At 34.9% G+C, this 21,523-nt stretch overlaps 1 protein-coding gene across 4 annotated transcripts in view; it reads right to left on the bottom strand.

Moving 5' to 3' along the window:
* Rock2 (Rho associated coiled-coil containing protein kinase 2) overlaps positions 1-21,523 on the bottom strand; it is an 89,629-nt gene that overhangs the window by 15,068 nt on the left and 53,038 nt on the right. For all 4 annotated transcript variants that reach the window (XM_031357018.1, XM_031357019.1, XM_031357020.1 and 1 more), the window contains exons 6-23: positions 21,365-21,509; positions 19,008-19,146; positions 17,076-17,167; positions 16,239-16,398; positions 14,958-15,018; positions 14,193-14,204; positions 12,429-12,508; positions 12,224-12,272; positions 11,491-11,626; positions 11,316-11,407; positions 10,868-11,114; positions 10,229-10,335; positions 8,141-8,300; positions 4,726-4,886; positions 4,251-4,435; positions 3,438-3,507; positions 1,821-1,924; positions 1,365-1,551 (exon numbers count right to left, since the gene is read on the bottom strand). In XM_031357018.1, coding sequence (XP_031212878.1) covers positions 1,365-1,551; positions 1,821-1,924; positions 3,438-3,507; positions 4,251-4,435; positions 4,726-4,886; positions 8,141-8,300; positions 10,229-10,335; positions 10,868-11,114; positions 11,316-11,407; positions 11,491-11,626; positions 12,224-12,272; positions 12,429-12,508; positions 14,193-14,204; positions 14,958-15,018; positions 16,239-16,398; positions 17,076-17,167; positions 19,008-19,146; positions 21,365-21,509 — 2,187 coding nt within the window. The remainder of the gene's footprint in view (positions 1-1,364; positions 1,552-1,820; positions 1,925-3,437; positions 3,508-4,250; positions 4,436-4,725; positions 4,887-8,140; positions 8,301-10,228; positions 10,336-10,867; positions 11,115-11,315; positions 11,408-11,490; positions 11,627-12,223; positions 12,273-12,428; positions 12,509-14,192; positions 14,205-14,957; positions 15,019-16,238; positions 16,399-17,075; positions 17,168-19,007; positions 19,147-21,364; positions 21,510-21,523) is intronic.

Raw genomic sequence — 21,523 nt, 5'->3', positions numbered from 1 at the left:
ACTCTGGAACTGGAGTGGAATTATAAGACAACTATGAGCCACTAGGTGGGTGTGGGGAAATCCAACCTACTCTGGAAGAGTAGCCAATGCTCTTAAGCACTGAGTCATATCTCTATCCTCCACAACTGCTTATTGATGAAAACATGTGAGGGTTTGCTTTTTATAAGAATTATGGGCTATAAGCATTGTGCTAGTTTGTTTAGCAATTATCATAGTGTGGACTTTTGTAGGGTTGTACCATATACTTAAATTTATCAGAAATTGTCATACTACTATTGTCTCTATTAAACTTATCTAATTGAATTTGGCTGGGGAGACAGCTCAGCGGTTGGCAGGACCATCTGGCCTCCTCAGGATTGTGAGTTCAATCCCTGGATCTCCCCAAAAATAATAAAAATAAAAATAAAAAAATAAATAAAATTGAATTTAATTCTCCATTTGGTTTGTTGTTGTTGTTTTAAAAAAGCCATTTTGGGGGCTGGAGAGATGGCTCAGCGGTTAAGAGCACTGACTACTCTTCCGAAGGTCCTGAGTTCAAATCCCAGCAACCACATGGTAGCTCACAATCATTTATAATGAGGTCTGATGCCCTCTTCTAGTGTGTCTGAAGACAGCTCCAGTGTACTTACATATAATAAATAAATAAATCTTTAAAAAAGCCATTTTCCACACATATGAAATTGTCAGGTTCTTATTTTCAGTTGTGGAAAGGGTGTGCAGCGGTATTTCAAAGCTATAGCACTCTTCTGACCCTTGGCGGAGAAGTATTAAGCGAAGCATCCACGCAAGTATTTGAGCTGTCTTTTAGACAATTTTCTTCTAAATGGTTTTGTCTACTTAACTGAGTTCCAGGGGTTCTGTATGTATTCTAGATACTAATCTGTTGAATATATATATTTCAAGTATCTTTTCTTTGTTATTTAGGCCGTCTCTGTAACGCGTAAGTTTTAGGTCTGTCTTATAGCTTCAAGTTTTTATTTTTCACATTTGGTTCTTAAACTAGGTACACTTTACCTAACTAGTAAGAATCTAACTTTATTCCTTTCACCCAAAAATCCCATTATTCCAAAAGCATTAATTGACTGTGCTCCCTTCTCCCACTGGCTTTATATTACTATCTGCACACAAACAAGGGTCTCACATATGTACCGCCTCTGTCAACTAGCCACCCCCTTTATTGTGGCATTTAGTAGGTCAGCACAAGGCTGATTGCGTTCTGTTGGTCTCTACTCAGAAATGTTTCTTTAGACTGTTAGAATCTGCTAACAAATACAGTCATTATAACTGACAGTTCCCAGATGTTTCTGAGATTTTATGACATAACAATTTAACTACGAACCCAAGACACCAAGAATGTTACTTACAGATGCAATCGTAGCATCCTTTTCAGTAAGTTCTTGTTTGTGTCTAGCCATCATCTCTTTGATCTCCAGCTCTTTCATGATCTTCTCTTTTTCCAAATCAGAATATTGCTCCTCAGCAATGGAACGAGCCAGCTGCTCAGAATCTGCTTTGGTAAGGGTAATCTCCAACTGGGCAGCCAAAGAGTCTCTGTATTTCAGAGATATATCACAAAATACTTAGGCATATAGTAACGGGATTGAACTCTGGGTGTCATGGATTCTAATCACATAATTTACCTAAGCTAAGTCCCAAATCCCTTGGAGATGGGATTTTAATAATCAATTTTCATTATGAAGTCAAAACTCTTTGTCTACTTGACTTTCATCAGATTTTTTTTTTTTTAACTTGGTGGGAAACAGAGCTTAAACTAAGTAAGGGAACTTACCTACAGACAAGAGACAGGGCCCCATCCTTACCTTTCATCCTGTAAATCCTGCTTCTTCTGCTGCAACTCTTTACAAAGTTTAATCTTCTCTTCATTTTCTTCTTTAAGTTCTCTAACTTGTGTCTTATAGAGGGTCTAAGCAGCAAAACAGAATTGCATGTCCATTATTACTTTTATTCAAAACCTAGCCAGGCAAAAAGTTCAATATATACATATATTTTTTATGTTGACTATTTCTGGGCTCCTGAGAAATCAACAGTTTTGTAGGCTTTCCCATTTTCTAGTCACTAATTAATAAACATTTGTATGGAGATTGCATGTCCTATGTTTAGTCCCCAGAATACTTAACTTTTAAAAGAATCAGCTAATAATTCAACTGGGTATTACAACGTAATTCCAGTTAAATGTACAGGCTGGTAGGATAAAGAGGTGACGAAAAACACTGATCTTTCTTTAAGTTGACAGATCAATGGAACTACTACATAAAAATACTTCATATTGCTGGGAGGTGGTAGCACATCCCTTTTAATCCCAGTAATTGGAAGGCAAAATCAGGTAAATCTCTGAGTTTGAGACCAGCCTGGCCTATGGAGCAAGTTCTAGGACATCCAGGCCTACACAGAGAAACTGTCTCTCCAAAAAAAGGAGGGGAAAAAAAAAGGAGGGAAGGAAGGAGAAAGAGATGGAAGAAAAAAGCATTTCATATTTTTACAGTGGTCTCAAAACCCCCACAAAGGTCAATATGGCAATTTTATTCCTTTTATTACAAAAGCATGTATTTGGGCTGAAGAGATAGCTCAGTGGTTAAGAGCACTGATGTTTTCCAGAGGACTCGGGATCAATTCCTAGCACCTACACAGCAGGTCACAACTGTCTGTAACTCTAGTATCTAGTAACACCCTCACACAGACATATATGGCAGGCAAAACATCAATACAAATAAAATAAATTACTTAAAAAACAAAACAAAAAAATATTCTCCCCAAAAGCCTTCACACAGCTTCACAAGATGGTAAAAGCATATGCTTAGAATTATGTCCTAGCAACAACAGCTGATTTGAAACAATGTCTCCCTTTCTGATGTCCAGACTATACTCAATGTTGTAGGCTCAAGTCACCTACTCCAACTTAGCCTGCATGGTAGTAGCAACTATAGGCACACACCACTAAGCCAGTAGGATAAAGGATTCCTATTAAACAATCTACAGTTTTTTGCCCAGTACTTTTTCTTTTATACTTTGTGGTACTACATATTAAAATCAGAACCTTCTCCCTACAACAAGTATTTTACCAGTGAGCTACATCCCAATCCCTGACTGCTTTTTATGAGTCATGTAAGATCCCACCCAAATCTGTCTGGTGTGGTAGTAAAGTACTATAATCCCAGCACTCAGGATGTGGAAGCAGAAAGTTTGCAAATTGGAGGCCAGCCTAGGACAGGCAGCAAGTTGTTTTAAAAACCCAAAACCAAAGCAAGCAAGGAAAACAAAAGCTATGTATCTTCCTCTCTTCTGACTTGCAGGGTACCAGGTATACACATCGTATACTTACATGACTACACCTAAAATATGAATACACATCAAGTGAAATAAATAATTGTGTCAGTTAAAAGACAACCATTCTCCTAGTTCTGCAGAAAGTCCCTTACTGAGAAATACTGCTCTGCTTCAAGTTGGTCTTGAAGTTCCTTCATCTGCCCATCCGCATCCTGCCGCTCTCTGTGAACACAGAAAATCTTCATTAGTAACTTAGACATACATTTTAACCCAGCCACTTCGGAAAGTAAGAATCTCTGAAATCAAGTCATTTTCACACTAGTGCTAACTTTATCATTGCCTTTTAAAGCTCTCACCCCTGACAGGCCTGATGGCAGAGCCTGTAATCACAGCAACTGGGAGGCTGAGGCAGGTAGACCATGAGTTCAAACCCAGCCTGGAGAATTTCATGAGACCATGCATCAAAAACAAAAACAAGAATCTAAAAACTGCAAGCCAGGTGTGGTAATGTATACCTATAACCCTTGTTCTCTGGGAGACTGAGAAAAAAAAGATTCCTGGGAGGTTGTGGCCAGCCACAGCTACATAATGAGACTTTATACACAGTAACAACAACAAAATAACAAAAAAATACACATAAAAGAAAACTGATTCCTTTAGCACTGAGCGCAAGCTTTTCTTAAGGCTACATGTTACATCATGTCATTAATCCAATAGTGAATGCAATTTGTGCTTGTATTTTCAATTTTATTTTATTTTATCTTGGTAGATAAGCTGGCTCTGGAATTCAAATCTTATTGTTTCACCCTCCCAAGTACTGGCATTATAAAAATTATCACCAGACCTGGCTTTCATTTTAAATAAACACCAATAAAACACTCACACACACACACACACACACACACACACACACTCTCAAAAATCCCAGAAACTCTCCATCAAACTGACTAAATCAATTAACTTACTTTCGAAGTTCAGCATTTTGCTTTTCCAAGTTCATTTTCATTTCCATAAGGTGATTATTTTCTTGTTTTATTTGCTTTTCTGACATTTTTAGGGTGTTAACTTGCTGGGTCTGCATCTTCAGGTCATTTTGCATGAGACAACGCTTCTGAGTTTCCTGCTCTATTTTTAATGTCAAATTTCTAACCTAAAAAACATAAATTGTATACTTGACATTTAAGTAAATTATTTTTTTCAAGAATGATGTTTTTCTTATTCATTTCACACTAAAATATAGACAATATTTTTAAATAAAATTTAGTCTTTAAAGTGTAAGCAATTTAAAAATTTTCAATTATGACTGATTTACTCTATCACCAAATCTATTAAAAGCCAACAGATTCTACAGAATATCACAATATTTACCATTAGACCTCCCCAATAAAGCAAGTTTATAATTGGCTCATTAATTTTTTACTTAATATAATTCACACTTACATCCTCATTTAGCACATCTTTCTGCTTCAGCAGCTCATTTAGTTTCTGCTGAGACTGTTTGAAGTCACAGTCCAATATAGAACATCTTTTCTCGGCTTCCAGGAGTAGGTTCTCTACTTTCTGCTTTAGAGACCTCTCTTCCAACAGCTTCTTCTCCATTTCTATTACAATAAAATTAGATACAATTATAACTTGGAACTGCATTTTAATTACGAGTACTATCTTATTTTATTTAATTACGAGTGGTACTATCTTATATCGTTTCTAGCTAAACATTTTTATCACTTTAAATATATTTGAAATATTATAAATTTATACATTTACAGGGTATAAAATGTATCATACTACTTGTGATATTACATCTATTCTAATGGAGAAAAGATAATTCTGTCTTTGTGTCTCTATAAGACACTAACATCTTTTTTCTTTTTTTTCTTTTTTTTTTTTTTGGTTTTTCTATAGAGGGTTTCTCTGTAGCCCTGGCTGTCCTGAAACTCACTCTGTAGACCAGGCTGGCCTCAAACTCAGAAATCCGCTGCCTCTGCCTCCCAAGTGCTGGGATTAAAGGTGTGCGCCAACATCTTTCAATAAAACATTCCAGGCAGATTCCATGACTTTCCACTTATGTAGGTAAGTTAACTTCTCTGTCCTTAATTTCCTTCCATCTAGGATACTAACAGTATTTAACCTCCTGAATATGGGGTAAAAAAGAAAAATACTGCCAGATATATGGTAGCCACTAAGTGCTCATTAATGCTTAGTGTTTTTTGGGGGGGGTTGTTTTTTGGGTTTTTTTTGTGGGGTTTAGGTTTTTTTTAAACTATTTATTTATTTATCTATTTATTTATTTATTTATTTATTTATTTATTTAATGTATATGAGGACACTGTCACTCTCTTCATACACACCAAAAGAGAGCATCTGACAATATTACAGAAGGCTTTGAGCCACCATGTGGTTGCTGGGAATTGAACTCAGGCCCTCTGGAAGAGCAGTCAGTGCTTTTAGCCGCTGAGCCATCTCTCCAGTGCTGTTGTTTTGATTTTTAAAAATAAGTAAAATGGTAAAGAAAATGGAGTACATCTACTAGGTAATTTAGTAGGGCTGTACTAGGTTACTTAGTAGGGCTGTGGTAAACTTTGCTTTTTTTCAGTTATACTTCCCTCCATTTTTCTAAATGATTTGCAACAAACCTAACTTATCAATCAGAAAAACAACCCTATAAAAGCATTTTTCATCTGAAGGTGATCAGCAAAGTGTATTCCTAAGTAAGTAAGTTTAATTTTAAATGTAAGTTTTAGTTAATTGATTAGTATTTCAGTTCAAATCTACGTAGGATCCCTCTGCTCTCTCACACTTAATCTTTAACATCCAACTATCATTTACAAAAAGTTTCATTAGGTAAAAATTAAATTCATGATTTTTTAGGGCCTTTTTTTATTTTATTTTTTAAAGTGTACATGCCTTTACATATATGTGGAGGGGCCTAAAGTTGATGTCAGATATTTGTCTTGTTTACCCTCCAGTTTATATAACAAGGCAAGGTCTCTGGGTGAAAGTGGTGTTGTCTAGCTAATGAGCTGCCCCAGGGATTTCTTCCTCTCTTTGTCTCCTGAGTGTAGGGCATATAAGGTGGCTGTCATGCTTGCCTGGCTTTTACACAGGCTCATCCATACACAGCAAAAACTTTATCCATCAAACCATCTCCCTGAACAGAACTGAAAATACTTAATGAAGGGTCTTTAAAAATGTACACAAATTAGTAGATAGTATTTCTAATTATTTTAATATGTACAATTGCACTTGATTTCACAACCTAACATCACTGTCAGTATCCCTTTACAGAGAGCAACATATCAGCAAAGTTTAAACCTCAGACAAGGTCACACTGGCAATAATTACTTGTTCAAGCCATGTTCTTAGTCTACTGAGGTGATAACATGCAGTACAAAGAGCAAGTTTTAGATCCAGGCTTGAATGACATCTATAATATTTAAGTGTTGTGTGCTTATGTGTAAAATATTAGAAAGTCATCACATATCATATATTAGTGTTCCAAGTAGCCACTGGAAAGAATAAAAGTTATATTACATTGAATTGTTTCATTTTTGTCAGACTGGAAAATAAGCAATAAGTAAATGCATTCACTTATTCAATAAATAAATAAAAATATCGCTGGGTACTGGTGACACATGCCTTTAATCCCAGCACTGGAGAAGCAGAGACAGATAGTTCTCTGAGTTTAAGGCCAGCCTGAACTACAGAGAGATTTCTAGGACAACCAGGGTTACACAGAGAAACCCTGTCTTAAAAAACAAAACTAACAAACAAAAATTTCATTTAAAAAAAAACATATAATATTAGTACAGAGAATATAAAGAAGCACTGAAAACTTACTGAGGTGGTAAACATATTCTACAGCTTGCTTTGGTGGTAGCTATATAAGTAACACAAACATCAAAACTATTTATACTTTACTGTAAATAAATTACATCTCAAAAACAATTTAATTCTCTTTTAGGGAAAGAGAATTAATATTTCTCAAGGAACTATACAGTTTATCAGCTTAATCTCTTCAGACTATACTTTCTAAATAAAGTTCCTGCTTCATTTCTCTTTTGTTTTGTTTTGTGTTTTGTTCTGAGACAGATCTCACTGTGTAGCCCCAGCTGAAACCACCTGCATCTGCCTCTTGAGTGCTGGGATTGAAGTCACATGCTACTGTTCATGCCTTGTTTCATTTTTTATCATCCTGAGTTAGTACTTTAAACTAAATTGGTTGTAAATAAGAAAAGCTAAAGGTTGATTATACTTAAAGAGTAAAAGGCTTTCTTGCTAAGCTATTCATAATATTATGCCTCAATAAGAAGTAAAATTTCTGTTCCAGTGTTTTAAGATATGGACATATAAATTTTCAAGTACTGATTATTTCTGTGATTTCAAATATGAAGTTAACTTTGGGATCTATTAGTATGACATGACTTTAATAAAACCTGACTGGCATCTTTAGTATGTCAGTCTAAAATACTCAATGAGCTACTTCTGAGTCTAGCTGGACTAGCTACTAGCTCCCTGTCTTACATAACTATTAATAATTTTGTATCACAGCTGGTAAAATGTCACACTACAGTACATATATGTCAAAGGACATATATCCCAAAAATCAGTAGATAAAGAGGGTCACACTGCACACTTTTTACCACCAATACCATTGAAATATTACTTTCTTTCAAACCTAAAAATATGGTAGAACAATTTCGTATTTAGAAATTGTTATAATGGATCAAAGGTTAAAAAAAGAAGTATATAAAATTTTCCTAGTAATTTTCTTCCTTTCAGCTCCCAATACTTGCCAATATAAATAAATATTTAGATTCTTGGAAAATGTTCCTAGAATACCCCTCATAATGCATACCTTTCATGGCTTCTGATTTAGCTTCTTCAATGGATTCATAGATCTTATTTTTATCTGCTAGCCGTGCCTTTGTGGTCTTGTGTTCAGCTTCTTCTTGTTCTAAACTCTGCTGTATAACTTTCAGTTGATATGTCATATCTATTTCCATGTTGCTCTTTTCCTATGAGACATTTCCAAAACTATTAACAGAATTTCAAAACCTTTTAAAATGATTTTTAAATAGTCTAAGAATGTTCAGTATTTTCCTTTCCTTCTTCATCTGAGCTTCTTTTAGCAGTAACAATTGGACTTTACCACCCATTCACACTGTTGCTTTGAGATCTGAATTGAGCCTGTTTAATTTCAGTTAAATGACCAGAGTGCTATTGTCACCATCTCTCAGCCTCTCTTAATTATTTTTTTTAAATGTGTGTGCGTGTATTGCTCTGTACATGTATATGTATGTATACCATATTCGTGCCTGGTACACATATAAGTAAGTCAGAAGAGGGTGATAGATCCCCTGGAACTGGAGTTAAAGGTAGCTATAAGCCACCTTGTAACTGCTGGGAATCAAACCTGGGTCCCCTTCAAGAACAAATGCTCTTAACTACTGGACCATCTCTCTAGCTGCAGGATAATGGTATTCTTTAGACACAGGGTCTCTCTTCCTAAAACATTATTTCTGAAAATTTACAAATGTAGCTAATAGCCATCACTTGGGAGGCAAAGGTAGGCAGACTGAAAGTTTGAGGCCAGCCTTGCCTACATAGTGAGATTCTGTCTCAAACAAACAAAAAGTATTTTTTTTTTTTTTTTTTTTTTTTTTTTTTTTTTTTACTCTTTTGTCCACTCAGCCAGCAAGGACTAGCCAGGCCTTTATTAAATAGCATTTGTTATGTAACTAATTTTTTTTTTTTTTTAGATATTTTAAAAGTAATGTTTTTAATCTAGCTACATTAAACAACAACAAAAAACCCTCAAGATGTCCAACTGCCCAAATAGTAGGTATTTTTCTGTGATGCTGAAACTGAACTCAGGGTCTTGGACATACTAAGCAAGCATTTTACCACTAAGCTACATGGCTAACCAAACACATTTTAAGTTTGAAAATCTTGGATAACAGAAGTCAGTCCATTTTCTACATGTGCCCCAGCATTTGCAACACAGACCACATGGTCAACAAACCTGGAGTATTCATTATCTGACCCTTAAAGGACTAGGTTGCTGACCAAGACACCATACTCCAAAATACTGACTGAACAAGCAAGCTAACCAATGCTGATCTCTATCCTCAGTTTTGTTCAAGTGGCTATCCTCCAACTAGAGTGTGCCTCTTTTCCAGCCCACTTCTCTGATCAATCATGTCAGGGGCTCATTTATTACACCTGAAAGGCATACTATGTCCAAACAGCTAGCATTTTGTTTGCATACAATGCAATAAAATTACCTAGGGCTTTATTATTACTTGCTTGTCAAGCCAGGAGCTTACCAGGGAGCCCCCAACTAGCCTTGAATTCAGAAATGCGCCTGCCTGTCTCTTGAGAGCTGACTATCAAAAGTTTGTGTCACCATGGCCACTTATCGGTCTGTGATATTATTAAAGGCTACACTGTATCCTGACATTTCTATTACAGAAAACATTAAATATTTACATCAATGAATAAGCAAATGAAAATAAAATATTAATTAAAAATAATCCCTAGCTCTACAATATTAAAAACTTTGTCACAAGAAATATTTTAATTTTATATTACATTAATTTTTAAGATATCCCAGTTAAAATTTGAATATTTCTATATTGTATAAAATTCTCAAAGAATAAAATATTTATCTTAAAGTCTTAATTTCTCCTGGGTCTCTAAAAAAGCATTATCATTATATACGCGGAATCCCTTCCTTCATGTAGTCCAGCAAACCAAAGGCTGTCTATATGGTATTAGTTATAGTCCTTGTTTGCATAGTCAAGTCTAAATACAAGAGTCCATGTACATATGGGAATACTCTACCTAGTAAATAGCTATTTAATTGTTCTCTGATTTTGGTCACTTCTCTCATCTAAGATCACACTGCTTTCTTCTTACACAAAGTGCAGCATGCCATGCTTACCTTCTCTAAGTCAGTGAGCTTCTCCTGCAGCTGTCTCTTCTCAAGCTCTACTTTTGCTAGTAAGGCTTTGCCAGTCTTCAAATCTTCTTCCAACCCAGATATTCTACCTAAAAGTTAAAGCATTGTTTAAAACAATGTACTCAAAATGTATTCAATTAAAAATTATCTATCTTATATTTTAGAGTTGTTATTTGTAAGAGTTTTATAACCTGTCAGAACAGGACTTTAAAGTTAATTTAGCTAGAATTCAATAGACAACCTAAATCTAAATGACACTACTTAAAAATACATATTTTGTTCACAAATTTTATGAGCATACTTGTAATGTTCTAATTTTATTTTATAATTTATATTTTAATTATCCGTCTATGTGTGTGTGTGTGTATGAGAGGATGGATTGATGCATGTGAGTACAGTGTCAAAGGAGGCCAGAAGAGGGCATTGGGTTCCCTGAAGTTGGAGTTACAGGCAATTGTGGTCTTCCTGGTGGAAGTGCTAGGAACTGAACTTCTTAGCAATATGTGTTCTTAAACAGCTCAACAGTCTCTCCAAACAAAAAAGCCCCTAAATGCATTAGTCATCTAAAGTTATTTCAAAATTATGAATTATCAATATCAAATCAATCACTGTTTTTCATACCTTGTAAATCATTAATTATCTCTGATCCATGGGTCCGGTCCCTTCTTTCAGATTCTAGAGCTGACTGAAGATTGATATATTCCTTTTCAAGTTTTAACTTGGCAGTCTCAAGCAGGCAGTTTTTATCTTGTAGATCTCTAATGTTAGATTCCAGCTGCTGAATTTGTTTAGAACTTTCTGCCTGGGTTTTTCTTAACCGTGCTGCAGTGTCAGACTCTGTCCTCAGCAAAGCATTAGCTTCATCCAGCTGATATCCAATTCAAAAGCAAACAGATAATTGCCGATATAATATAATGAAAATACATCAATTTATTGTCTTGTTACAAGCTATTAAATAAGAAACTCAAAGTATTTCCCCAAGCATCATCTCCCTAAGAGCTAAGGGCTTTGCAGCACATACATTGACAGACCTGGATAAACTTAGCACTTTCCAAACAGACCAACCTACTTGTTTCTGGAGCTGATTGACCTTCTCAGTGGATATCTGAGAGCTCTGGTTCCTTTTCTTCAGATCTTCAAGTTGATCTTTTAAGCTGTTAACTATAAAACAAAACATTTTAGCTACAAGTGTCAATATAACATATATTCAATATTTTTCTTCTTAAACAATTTATATCACAAACCATCATTTTCCAAATTTCGTTTCTTGTCGGCTTCATGATCAGCTTTCCGTTGATATTCTGCATTTTTGTGCTGAAGAAGGGCCTTTTCTCTTTCCAGCTGTCTTAATGTTGATTCTACATTTTTTCTTAACGTAATCTGAAATAACACTTAACATCATTATAAAAGAAAATATGCAGAGAAATTAATCAAAATATATCAGCAATCTCAAACACATAAGAGACCTAAAAGGCCACTGTTTTATTAATATTATAATGTTCTCCATATTTGCAAATTTAATTTATTATATTAACAGTCAAGATTTCTGGAACTTTCACTAAAAAACCATTACTACTTAATCCCATGGATCTAAAATGTTACTAATATTAAATGTTTTACAAAAAGAATTACTTCTTTTTAAAGCATAGCAGCCACTTTCATTATCATACAAAAGCAGTATTTTTTTAAAATTAACTTTTAACATACAAAGTAAAGGTTTCATTATAGCATTTTCAGACATATATACCATCATCTATATATATTTTTAAATCTTGAAATACCTACACATACTAAATTAACTCAAACTGATAAAACAAAGCCTAGGTAACAGAAGTCACCTTATAGTAATCTCCATTTTGTTCACCTATGACACAGATAAGTTTTACCAATATGAATTACATGACAAGCTGAGAACTTTAAATGAGTATCAAAGATTTTTACTAACAAAAATGTTAATAAAGTATAGAAAATTTTTACCTCTTCTTCTAGCTCCTTTGCTGTTTTCTCTAGGCGAGTATTAATAGATCTAAAGAATTTTAGAAAGAAGCAGTAAATAAAATAATACTAATTTATAATAAAGCAGTCTATTAATTGAGGAAGTACTTATATAACTAATATGTGCTTGTCATTTTCAAGACCGTATTTAAGCTTCAGTTTTAAAATGCACTGCCCAACAGCATACTTGCACTTCTGTTCCAGCTCCTCCTTGGCTTGCACCTCACTGCTAAGGTGTTCCTCCAGTGCATATAATTTTTTTTGAATCTGTCAAAAAATAAGAAATTATATGAGAAGCTTCAAGAAAACAATGATAGTATTCTGCTGTTACCACTTATTAGACCCCTCTCTAAGAACATAGGATTTGTACCTGCTTACTGTGTCTCAGAGGGAAAGCTCCCTCGCCCCCTGCTCTCAGTCATAGTACACATACAAATGTAAACACATTTACAGGAATAAACTCATTTTTGATTCCCTACACTACTATAAAGAAGGATTAAATGAATCTTGAGTAAATTATAACTAATTACATTTCAAATCCTCTTCATTAGTTTTTAACTAGGTATGTTTTAAAGCAAATTAAATTGATAAAAAAACTATTAAATAATAATAAATCATTTAAAATATTCCTTTTTTTTAAAAAAAATTACTATTAGTATCTTTTAAATGTATGAGTGTACCTGCATGAATTTACAAGTGTTGTCCCATTAATAGGAAGAAAATACATAAACCAGTATCTTCTAGATGTGGCATCACATGCCATTAAAGCACTCAGGAAGCAAAGGAAGGAGGATCTCTCTGGGAGATCAAGGCCAGCCTGTTCTACATAGTGAGTTCCAGTCCTCCTCCTCCTCCTCCTCCTCCTCCTCCTCATCATCATCATCATCATCATCATCATCATCATCATCATAACAACAACAACAGTAATACCAACAACAATGGTAGTAGTGCTATATCCACTTGAATAACTGAAATTCAAAAGGATTGAATGCTCTCAGGCCAAGGCAGCAATTAAACCAAAGCCAAAGTTCTAATGAGTATGCTTCTTAGATATTAAATTCATCTACAATAAACAACTCCTCTATTACCCCCAAACAAGTAAAGGCTAAGAGCTATTGAGATGGCTCAGCCAGTAAGATGCGTCTTGTACAAGCATGAGGAAGTAAGTAACACACACATAAAGTCAGGTTTTGATAATTCCCAGCATAAGAGAGGTTAAGGCAGGTAGAAATCAACCTGGACTCCATGGTAAGCTACAGGTCAGCCAAGCCTACAAAGTGAGTCGTTTCAAATAAAACACCAACCAACCAATCAACCAACCAAAAGCAACAACAAAAAATGAAAGCATGGAGTGTGAATCTCTAACTGTAGTGCTGAGGGAGGGGGAGTTTGGTGGAAAATGTGGCAGAGACAGAGACAGGCAGATCCCTGACACTTGCTGGTCACTCAATCTGACTTAATCTTTGAGTTCCAATTGAGACACTTTCTCCAAAAAAAAAAAAAAAAGAAAGAAAAGGTGTATGTGGGGGAGGGTAGTGGAAAGTGCTCAGGAAAATACTGACCACTAGCCTCCATAAATGTGTGTACATATAAACACATCCAAGCATGTTCACTCACACGCATTTAAGTAAATAAAGTCAACTATCTTTATCCCCTTCCAGATAATTTTTTTTTAAAGAAAAAACAGGCTAATGAGCTAGTCAAGGAAAGTACTACTTTGGTTGTTTGGTTGCTGTAATATTCTGAACATACATGTCCTTGATCAATAAAAACAAAATAATGCATAACTCATATTTTAAACAACAGACTCATAAGAAAAATAATAAAAGGGTACTTGGTAGGAAAAAGGATGGGAAGTCTCTTGGATAGGTGCGGTACTCCAAGTGGGAAGCAGATTATGACTAGATTAAAACATGACTTTTTCTCCTTTTCGGTGTATTTGATAACGTACCTCCTGACTTTCCTATTCAGAAAAAAGAAAGTAAAGAACACATTTCAATGCTTGTTATATTTTATAAAAGTCTTATATAAAAGGCACATAAAAGTACTTATAAAAGACATACAATGTATGACATTCCAAAATTATGTAACAGGCTTTTCTACCTTTCATTAAATGTGATGAAATATTTACATTATGATTTAGTTTTGTATGTGGTCACAAAATATTTTAATTCTTTGATAAATTGTTCTTTATACAGGAACTCAGAATTTTAATCTCTTCCCTACTTTTGGTGCTTATACTCTTTTACTGCGCTAAGATCATGTCTTCTAACTGGTATTACAGTTAATTATAAATCTATCAGTCTTGCTAATGAATGAAGCTAAAAGCACATATTTGCATAAGTCATTTACTTCAAATCTGTGCTGCACACAGCATTTTATACTCAGAGAATGGTATCTCATGATTCTTAAAGGAGTATCAAGTGAACTTTTAAAATCAATGGTATGATGGGGCTGGAAACATGGTCTAGCAGTTAAGAGTACTGGCTGGTCTACAGATGATCTAGATTCAGTTCCCAAAATCCACTTGTTGGAACTGTCTGTGACTACAGTTCCAGGGGCTCCAACCCTCCCTTCTGACTTCCACAACACTGCATGCACTTGATGAACAGACATTAATACAAGCAAAACACTTGTACAAAAAAGTTAATTTAAAAAAAAAGTGGTGTATTTGAACGTTACTAAAATAAATAACATAGTAAAAATGTATACATACTTCACTTTTCCTTGTTTGTATTGCATCATTTTCTCTACAGGGTGGAGAGTCACTTAATAACCTGGAAGGATGGAAGGAGAAATTCTTTTCATTATACTTTAATCCATTTAATCACATTAATCAAGCTACTTTCAGACCCTGAACATTCTAAGTGAAGCACTAACTCTGCTGCTGGAGAGTCACACCTCTCTGCCTCTCCACAGAAGGCATCAGTCTAAACTATGTTAGGACTAGAGTCTAAACTAGATAATTTTTACACTCAAGTTATTGTGTGTGTTCATGTACACAAACACCAGAAGATACAGGTAGAGGTCAGAGGACAATTTGTGGGAGTTGGTTCTCTATTTTCACCATGTGAGCTTGGCAGCAAAGCCCTTATCTGTTGAGCCATCTATTTAGCCCCTAAGTCATCATTTTGATATTATTGTCAATTTCTCTTTCAGTTCTGTCCTTCCCACCATCTATAAACATGGATAAGTTTCCTTTATCCCTGACACATTTTTTAAAAAACACATATTGTTAATTGTTGCCTAAATGTTTGTGCACCATATGTCTGCCTGCTGTCCATGGAGGCCAGAAGAGTGCTTCGGATCTCCTGGGACTGGAATTACAGATGATGGTGAGATGTCATGTGGGTGCTGGAAATCAAACCTGGGTCCCCCAGAAGGGCAACCAGGGATCTTAACCACTGAGATATCTCTCCAGTCCAATACCCTTATTTTACTCAGAACTCAAAATAGTTTTAGAATATTATAATTTAAGGTAATTAATCCAACTTCGTTTGCCTGAGATGTCCCTGGTTTTGTTATCTCATACTAGGAAACACCCAAACCTGGAGAAATTGGGACAGCTGGTCGGTCACTCTTATCATTACAAGTGAGTGTACCAAGAAGTTTCTCAAATTATTTATAATACTTGATTCCAATATTTAACAGTTTGCAGTGGCTTTTCCTTGCTTACCAGTCAAAAATCCCTCAGAAGAACATCCACTGTGATAATCTGTTTAAAGGCAAATCACATTCTACCTTTCTTTATAATTCTGTGATTCTCTTATATTCTTCATGAGATAATAATCTCCATCAAAGTCAAGTATTTGTTCTTAATGCATATCTTCAAAAGAATATAGGACAGTGCCTTTCAATCATTTGTAAATGAATAAAATGTAACATTCAAACATCAAGTGATGACATAAAACTAAAAGGAGATTAGATAGTCCATTAGGAAAAAACTTGACAACTAGGCTATGCTGTAACAATAAAATTTAACGAACAAATCACATACAAATTTTCTCTAAAGTAGGTAAATCCTATAAAAGGCAGCTGATTTCCCACAAAAGCTTTAGGAATCGGGAAGGTCTCTACATCGCCTTTGTCATCCTCAATGTCATCAAAGTTGCTGCTGTCTATGTCACTGCTGAGCTCAGGTACCACTGGAGCTGCCGCTGTGAGGAAAGAAAATATGATTTCACTCATAGCCAAAATAAACTAATTTTCATGAGATATCATATTTTATACAAAAATCTAGCAACATATCTTCTATTTGACATGTCATAGAATTAAAACATTATAAGTAATTTATTACCATACTAGACCAGCTTTAAATATGGATTAATATATCAAACAAGGCAAGTCTATTAAATTCCTCTAAGGGCTAAAAACTACACATAGCAATAACATTCACATATTTTAGAGGATCTTAGTTTTCTACATTTTTAAAGCAGGAATATTTCTTACTCTTAAAATGAATCAACATCATATACACATAAAGTAAATTACTATGTATTATCATAGAATGGTCTCAACAAATAACTACTAACTTATCAACTTAAGTTCTCAGGTTAAAGGATCATATTCTATTACTGAGATCAACAAAACTACCAATTAAGAAATGAATAATGTTTATTACAAAGAATTGGGAAATGTTGCTTTTAAAAGGCCCACTACTTTACTATAACAATGAGGATCAATTTACTTACAAATTTTACCACAGGAAAAGAAAATCTCTAGATTTCAAACTGAGTTATCACACACTCCATCAAACATGTCTACTATTTCTGAAGAGGAAATCAGTTTATAAGATCCAAAATGTGATGAAATGGAAACACATAGATTGACTTACTCTCTCTTATGTTATCCCAATTCCACTGATCATTCTTAAAGAAGGGATGCTGTTTGATTTCTTCTACCCCATTTCTTCCGAGTCGTACCTCCCTAAGTAATGCAGTTAAAGATTATATTGTGAAAAATAATATTAATTTTTAGCATTTTCACCAAAGCAAGGATTGTAATTTTAAATATTTTTATTAAAAGTTTCAGCTTAAATATTTCTCAAATATAAGCTATGTCAGTCACTTTTGAAGTGTCTGATCTTTGGACAGATTAAAAAAGCATAATGATGTGTAGGGCACAGTAAACTATATGAGAAACAAACTCTACTTCCATTAGCAATCTGGTATCAATCAAAAGTACATAAAGCTTCCAGGTAAAAAACTCGCTCTGCACATGCCAAATTACATCACCCCTTGCCCTAGGACCAGGAGAACTTTGGGAAAAACATTACTCAGACTGCTCTCATAGAAGTACCATTTAAAAATATCTTTCCTCTTATTAAAAAAAAAAATCCATATGTGCTAAAGAGATAGTTCAGAGGTTGAAAGCATTGACTGCTCTTCCAGAGGTCCTGAATTCAATTCCCAGAAACCACAAGGTGGCTCACAACCATCTATAATGAGATCTGGTACCCTCTTCTCACATGCAGGCATATATGCAGGCAGAACACTGTATATATAATAAATAAATCTTAATTTTAAAAAAAAAGGAACACTTATATGAAGTTTAAACTATCCACATTTATTACTAGAAGCTCTCTCCATTCATATTAAAATCATCATTCTAGGGCTGGAGAGATAGCTCAGCTATAAAAAGCATTGACTGATCTTCCAGGTCCTGAGTTCAATTCCCAGGAACCACATGGTGGCTCACAACCATCTGTAATGGAATCCGATGCCCTCTTCTGGTGTGTCTGAAGACAGCTACCGTGTACTCATATACATTAAATAAATCAATCTTTAAAAATCATCACTCTGAATAAAAGGAAAAATACCGAGAACTTCATTTTTTAACTACCATGAGCATCCCTGAAAACTAGATGGAAATAGAAATCACCTAATATGTCTCTAGTGAGTTCCCAGCTTGTACTCCTAATTTAATGAAATTCTCACTAACCTCAGCAAACATCATTTTGGTTATATTTGATTTTATCAACATTTGTTGTTCATCAACCATATAACTACCAAAATTTACAGTTCTTTTTAACAAATGATTAGAGAAGCCAAAAAATAAAAATAAAATAATAATAATCAAAGAGCTGCCTCAATCTAAGGCAGCTTTCACACCTTTGTTCATTCATTTGGTTTTTCTTAAGATCACAGAAATTTCCAGAACAGATTTGTTTTTATACAAATGCAAATTAAAGAGAAAGTAAAACGTACTTCCATATTAAACAAATAGTTCTTTTTTTGAGGGGTGGGTTGAGACACAGTGTTACTGTGTAGGTCTGGCTGTCCTGGAACTCACTCTGTAGACCAGGCTGGCCTCATACTCAGAGATCTAACTGCCTCTGCTTCCAGAGTGCTGGGATTAAAGATGTGCACCACCACACCTAATTTTAAATAGTTTTTAATATTGTACACTGTCAAGTATTTATCTATTGAAACTGCTGTCTTCTTAGAAGTTACACAATCAAGAGTATTATGGATTATTACACAAAAGGGTATAACATGAGTGACATAAATTTTATATTTCAAATTTAGTCATTTACTAAATCATATATATCTTTAGAGACAAAAGGAGGACTTGAGGTAGAAATTAGATTATAGTTAGGACGTAAGGTAATCCAACACTAGGCCTAGAGGTGAGGAGTCAGGGACTAAACCAGAATTAAATGCAACTAGGATAACAAGAAAAGCTGACCTCATACATACAAAGTTAGCATGTTTTCACTTCTGCAAATTTTAAGAGAGAAAGGGTTTCTCTCTGTGTGTATTATTACCTGTCTGTTAAGAAGGCACATATGAGATTCTTCGCATGTTTAGAAATTTCCGTATCTTCAGGAAAACACAGTGAATTTTTATGATCCATAATTTTGCTGTAGGTTCCTACAAGTGAATCTGCGTAAAATGGAGTATCCCCTAAATTTTAAAGAAAGACAGCAATGAATGGAATAAAGAATTTAAGTTAAATATTTTTCATATAACATTTAAAAATATTAAGTTTAAATCTATCAAATGACCTATATGCCAAGAATAATAGCTAAAATGAATACACACATAACTTAAAATATAACCACACCAATGATCTTCTACCCCTGAAAAGTAAATTTGTCTCAGAGTTTTCTCTAATAGTAATGTTATATCTTGGGGTCAGGTGTAGTGGCCCACACCTTTAGTCCTGGAACTCAAGATGCAGAGGCAGACAGATCTCTGTTTGAGGCCAGCCTGGTCTACATAGTGAGACTTTTAACAATCTATTTAAAAATATTATGTGGCCAGGCAGTGGTGGCATACACCTTTAATCCCAGTACTTGTGAGGCAGGAGGCAGGCGGATTTCTGAGTTCGAGGCCAGTCTGGTCTACAGAATGAATTCCAGGACAGCCAGGGCTACACAGAGAAACACTGTCTCGAAAAACAAAACAAAACAAAACAAAAGCAAAAACGAAAATAACTATGTGATTCATCTCACTGTGATGTTAAAACACTTTTAATCCCAGAACTCCAGAGTCAGAGGCAGGTAGATCTTATATAAATTACAGGCCACCCTGGTCTACATAATGAGACTCTGTCTCAAAAGAAGAAGAAAAACCAAGAAGAAAAAGAAAGGAAGAGGAGGAGGAATATGTATTTGTTTATGTGTTAAAGTTCAGGCCAGTCAAGGCTTCATAGAGAGACCCTGTTTCTTAACAAACAAAAAACTTAAAACATATACAAATAATAAGTAAAATACAGTTTGCAAATTAACAATATAATAAGATTACATGAACCAAAGAACAGTTTTATTCTCTCTAACTACTGGAACAAATACTAAAATTTACTTAAATATTTACTCAACCATTTAAAATATCTACAATAAATATTATTAAGAAATCTTAGGGTCCACTGACATGGCTTAGTTAATTAAGGGCATGCAGTCCTCTTACAAAAGGCCAAAATTCAGTTCATAGTATAGATATTTGTGACACATGCAGACAAAATAAACAAACTATTGGGGCTAGAGCAATGGCTCAGCAGTTAAGAGCAATTTATTTGTTGCTGACTCTTCCAGAGTTTTTTCCCAGCACCCAGGCCATGGGGCTTACAGTTGCCTAGAATTCCAGCTCAGCTTCAGGACAGCAGATTAAAAGATTAGTGAAGGGCTACAAAACCTGTGAATTTGTTCTTGCTCTTAATTCTTCCCTAATTTTAAAAGATCCAGTGATGAGTAGTGACACATATCAATGCAATTGAGCTAACAAGAGGCTACGGCTGGGGATTTCAAGTTTGAGGGCAGTATCAGTTATATGAAAATACTTATGAAAAATAAGAAAAGGATCTACTGGAGAAATACTTCCTACCAACATATAGCATATTTTCTTTTGATGTTAGACTTCTTTCTGCCACTATGCTAGTCTTATATCAGATTCTACTTCGTTTATTTATATACTAATGTGTGAACTTGTAAGCATGGACAGGTCACACTCATGGGTGGAGGGCAGAGGACTATTTGCAGGTATTGGTTTTCTTTTACATACACCAGAGTCCTGAAGATCAGATCATCAGGCTCCACACATGCCTGTACCTCTTAAACCAGCGACTCTCAACCTTCCTAATGTTCCTCATGTTGTGGTGACCCTCAAACATAAAATCACTGTTGTTGCTGCTTCACAACTGTAATTTTGTCACTGTTATGAATCATAATATAAATATCTGTGTTTTCCAATTGTCTTATGCAACCCTTGTGAAAGGGTCGTTCGCTCCCCCACCCCCAAAAAAGGGAAGGCCCACAGGATGAAAGTCAGTGTCTTAAGCCATCTCACCAGTTCTACATCAGATTCTAGTTCAGGTTTTCAGAAATCCCTCCCTTGAACATGGCAATTTCTTTACATTCTCCAATTCTTTTTTTTTAAGATTTATTTATTTATAAGTACACTGTAGTTGTCTTCAGACACACCACAAGAGGGCATCAGATCTCATTACAGATGGTTGTGAGCCACCATACGGTTGCTGAGATTTGAACTCAGGACCTCTAGAAGAGCAGACAGTGCTCTTAACCACTGAGCCACCTCTCCAGCCCACATTCTCCAATTCTTGACTGAACTATAAAGTCTTATGAAAAGGGTTTTCAAAACAAAACAAATTCAAATACTGACTTACCTACTAACATCTCAAAAAGGAAAACACCTACAGACCACCAATCACATTCTCGCCCATAGTAACCATCACCTCCTTGTGATTTCAGAACCTCAGGTGATATGTAATCAGGAGTTCCAACGGCTGTATCACAATGTACCATGCCTGTCTGGGTAAACAACA

This window comes from Mastomys coucha, unplaced genomic scaffold, assembly GCF_008632895.1.
Source record: "Mastomys coucha isolate ucsf_1 unplaced genomic scaffold, UCSF_Mcou_1 pScaffold6, whole genome shotgun sequence".
NCBI classification, from domain to species: Eukaryota; Metazoa; Chordata; class Mammalia; order Rodentia; family Muridae; genus Mastomys; species Mastomys coucha.
The sequence above is the reverse complement of the archived record's forward strand: the minus strand, read 5'-3'. Positions and strand labels throughout refer to the sequence as shown.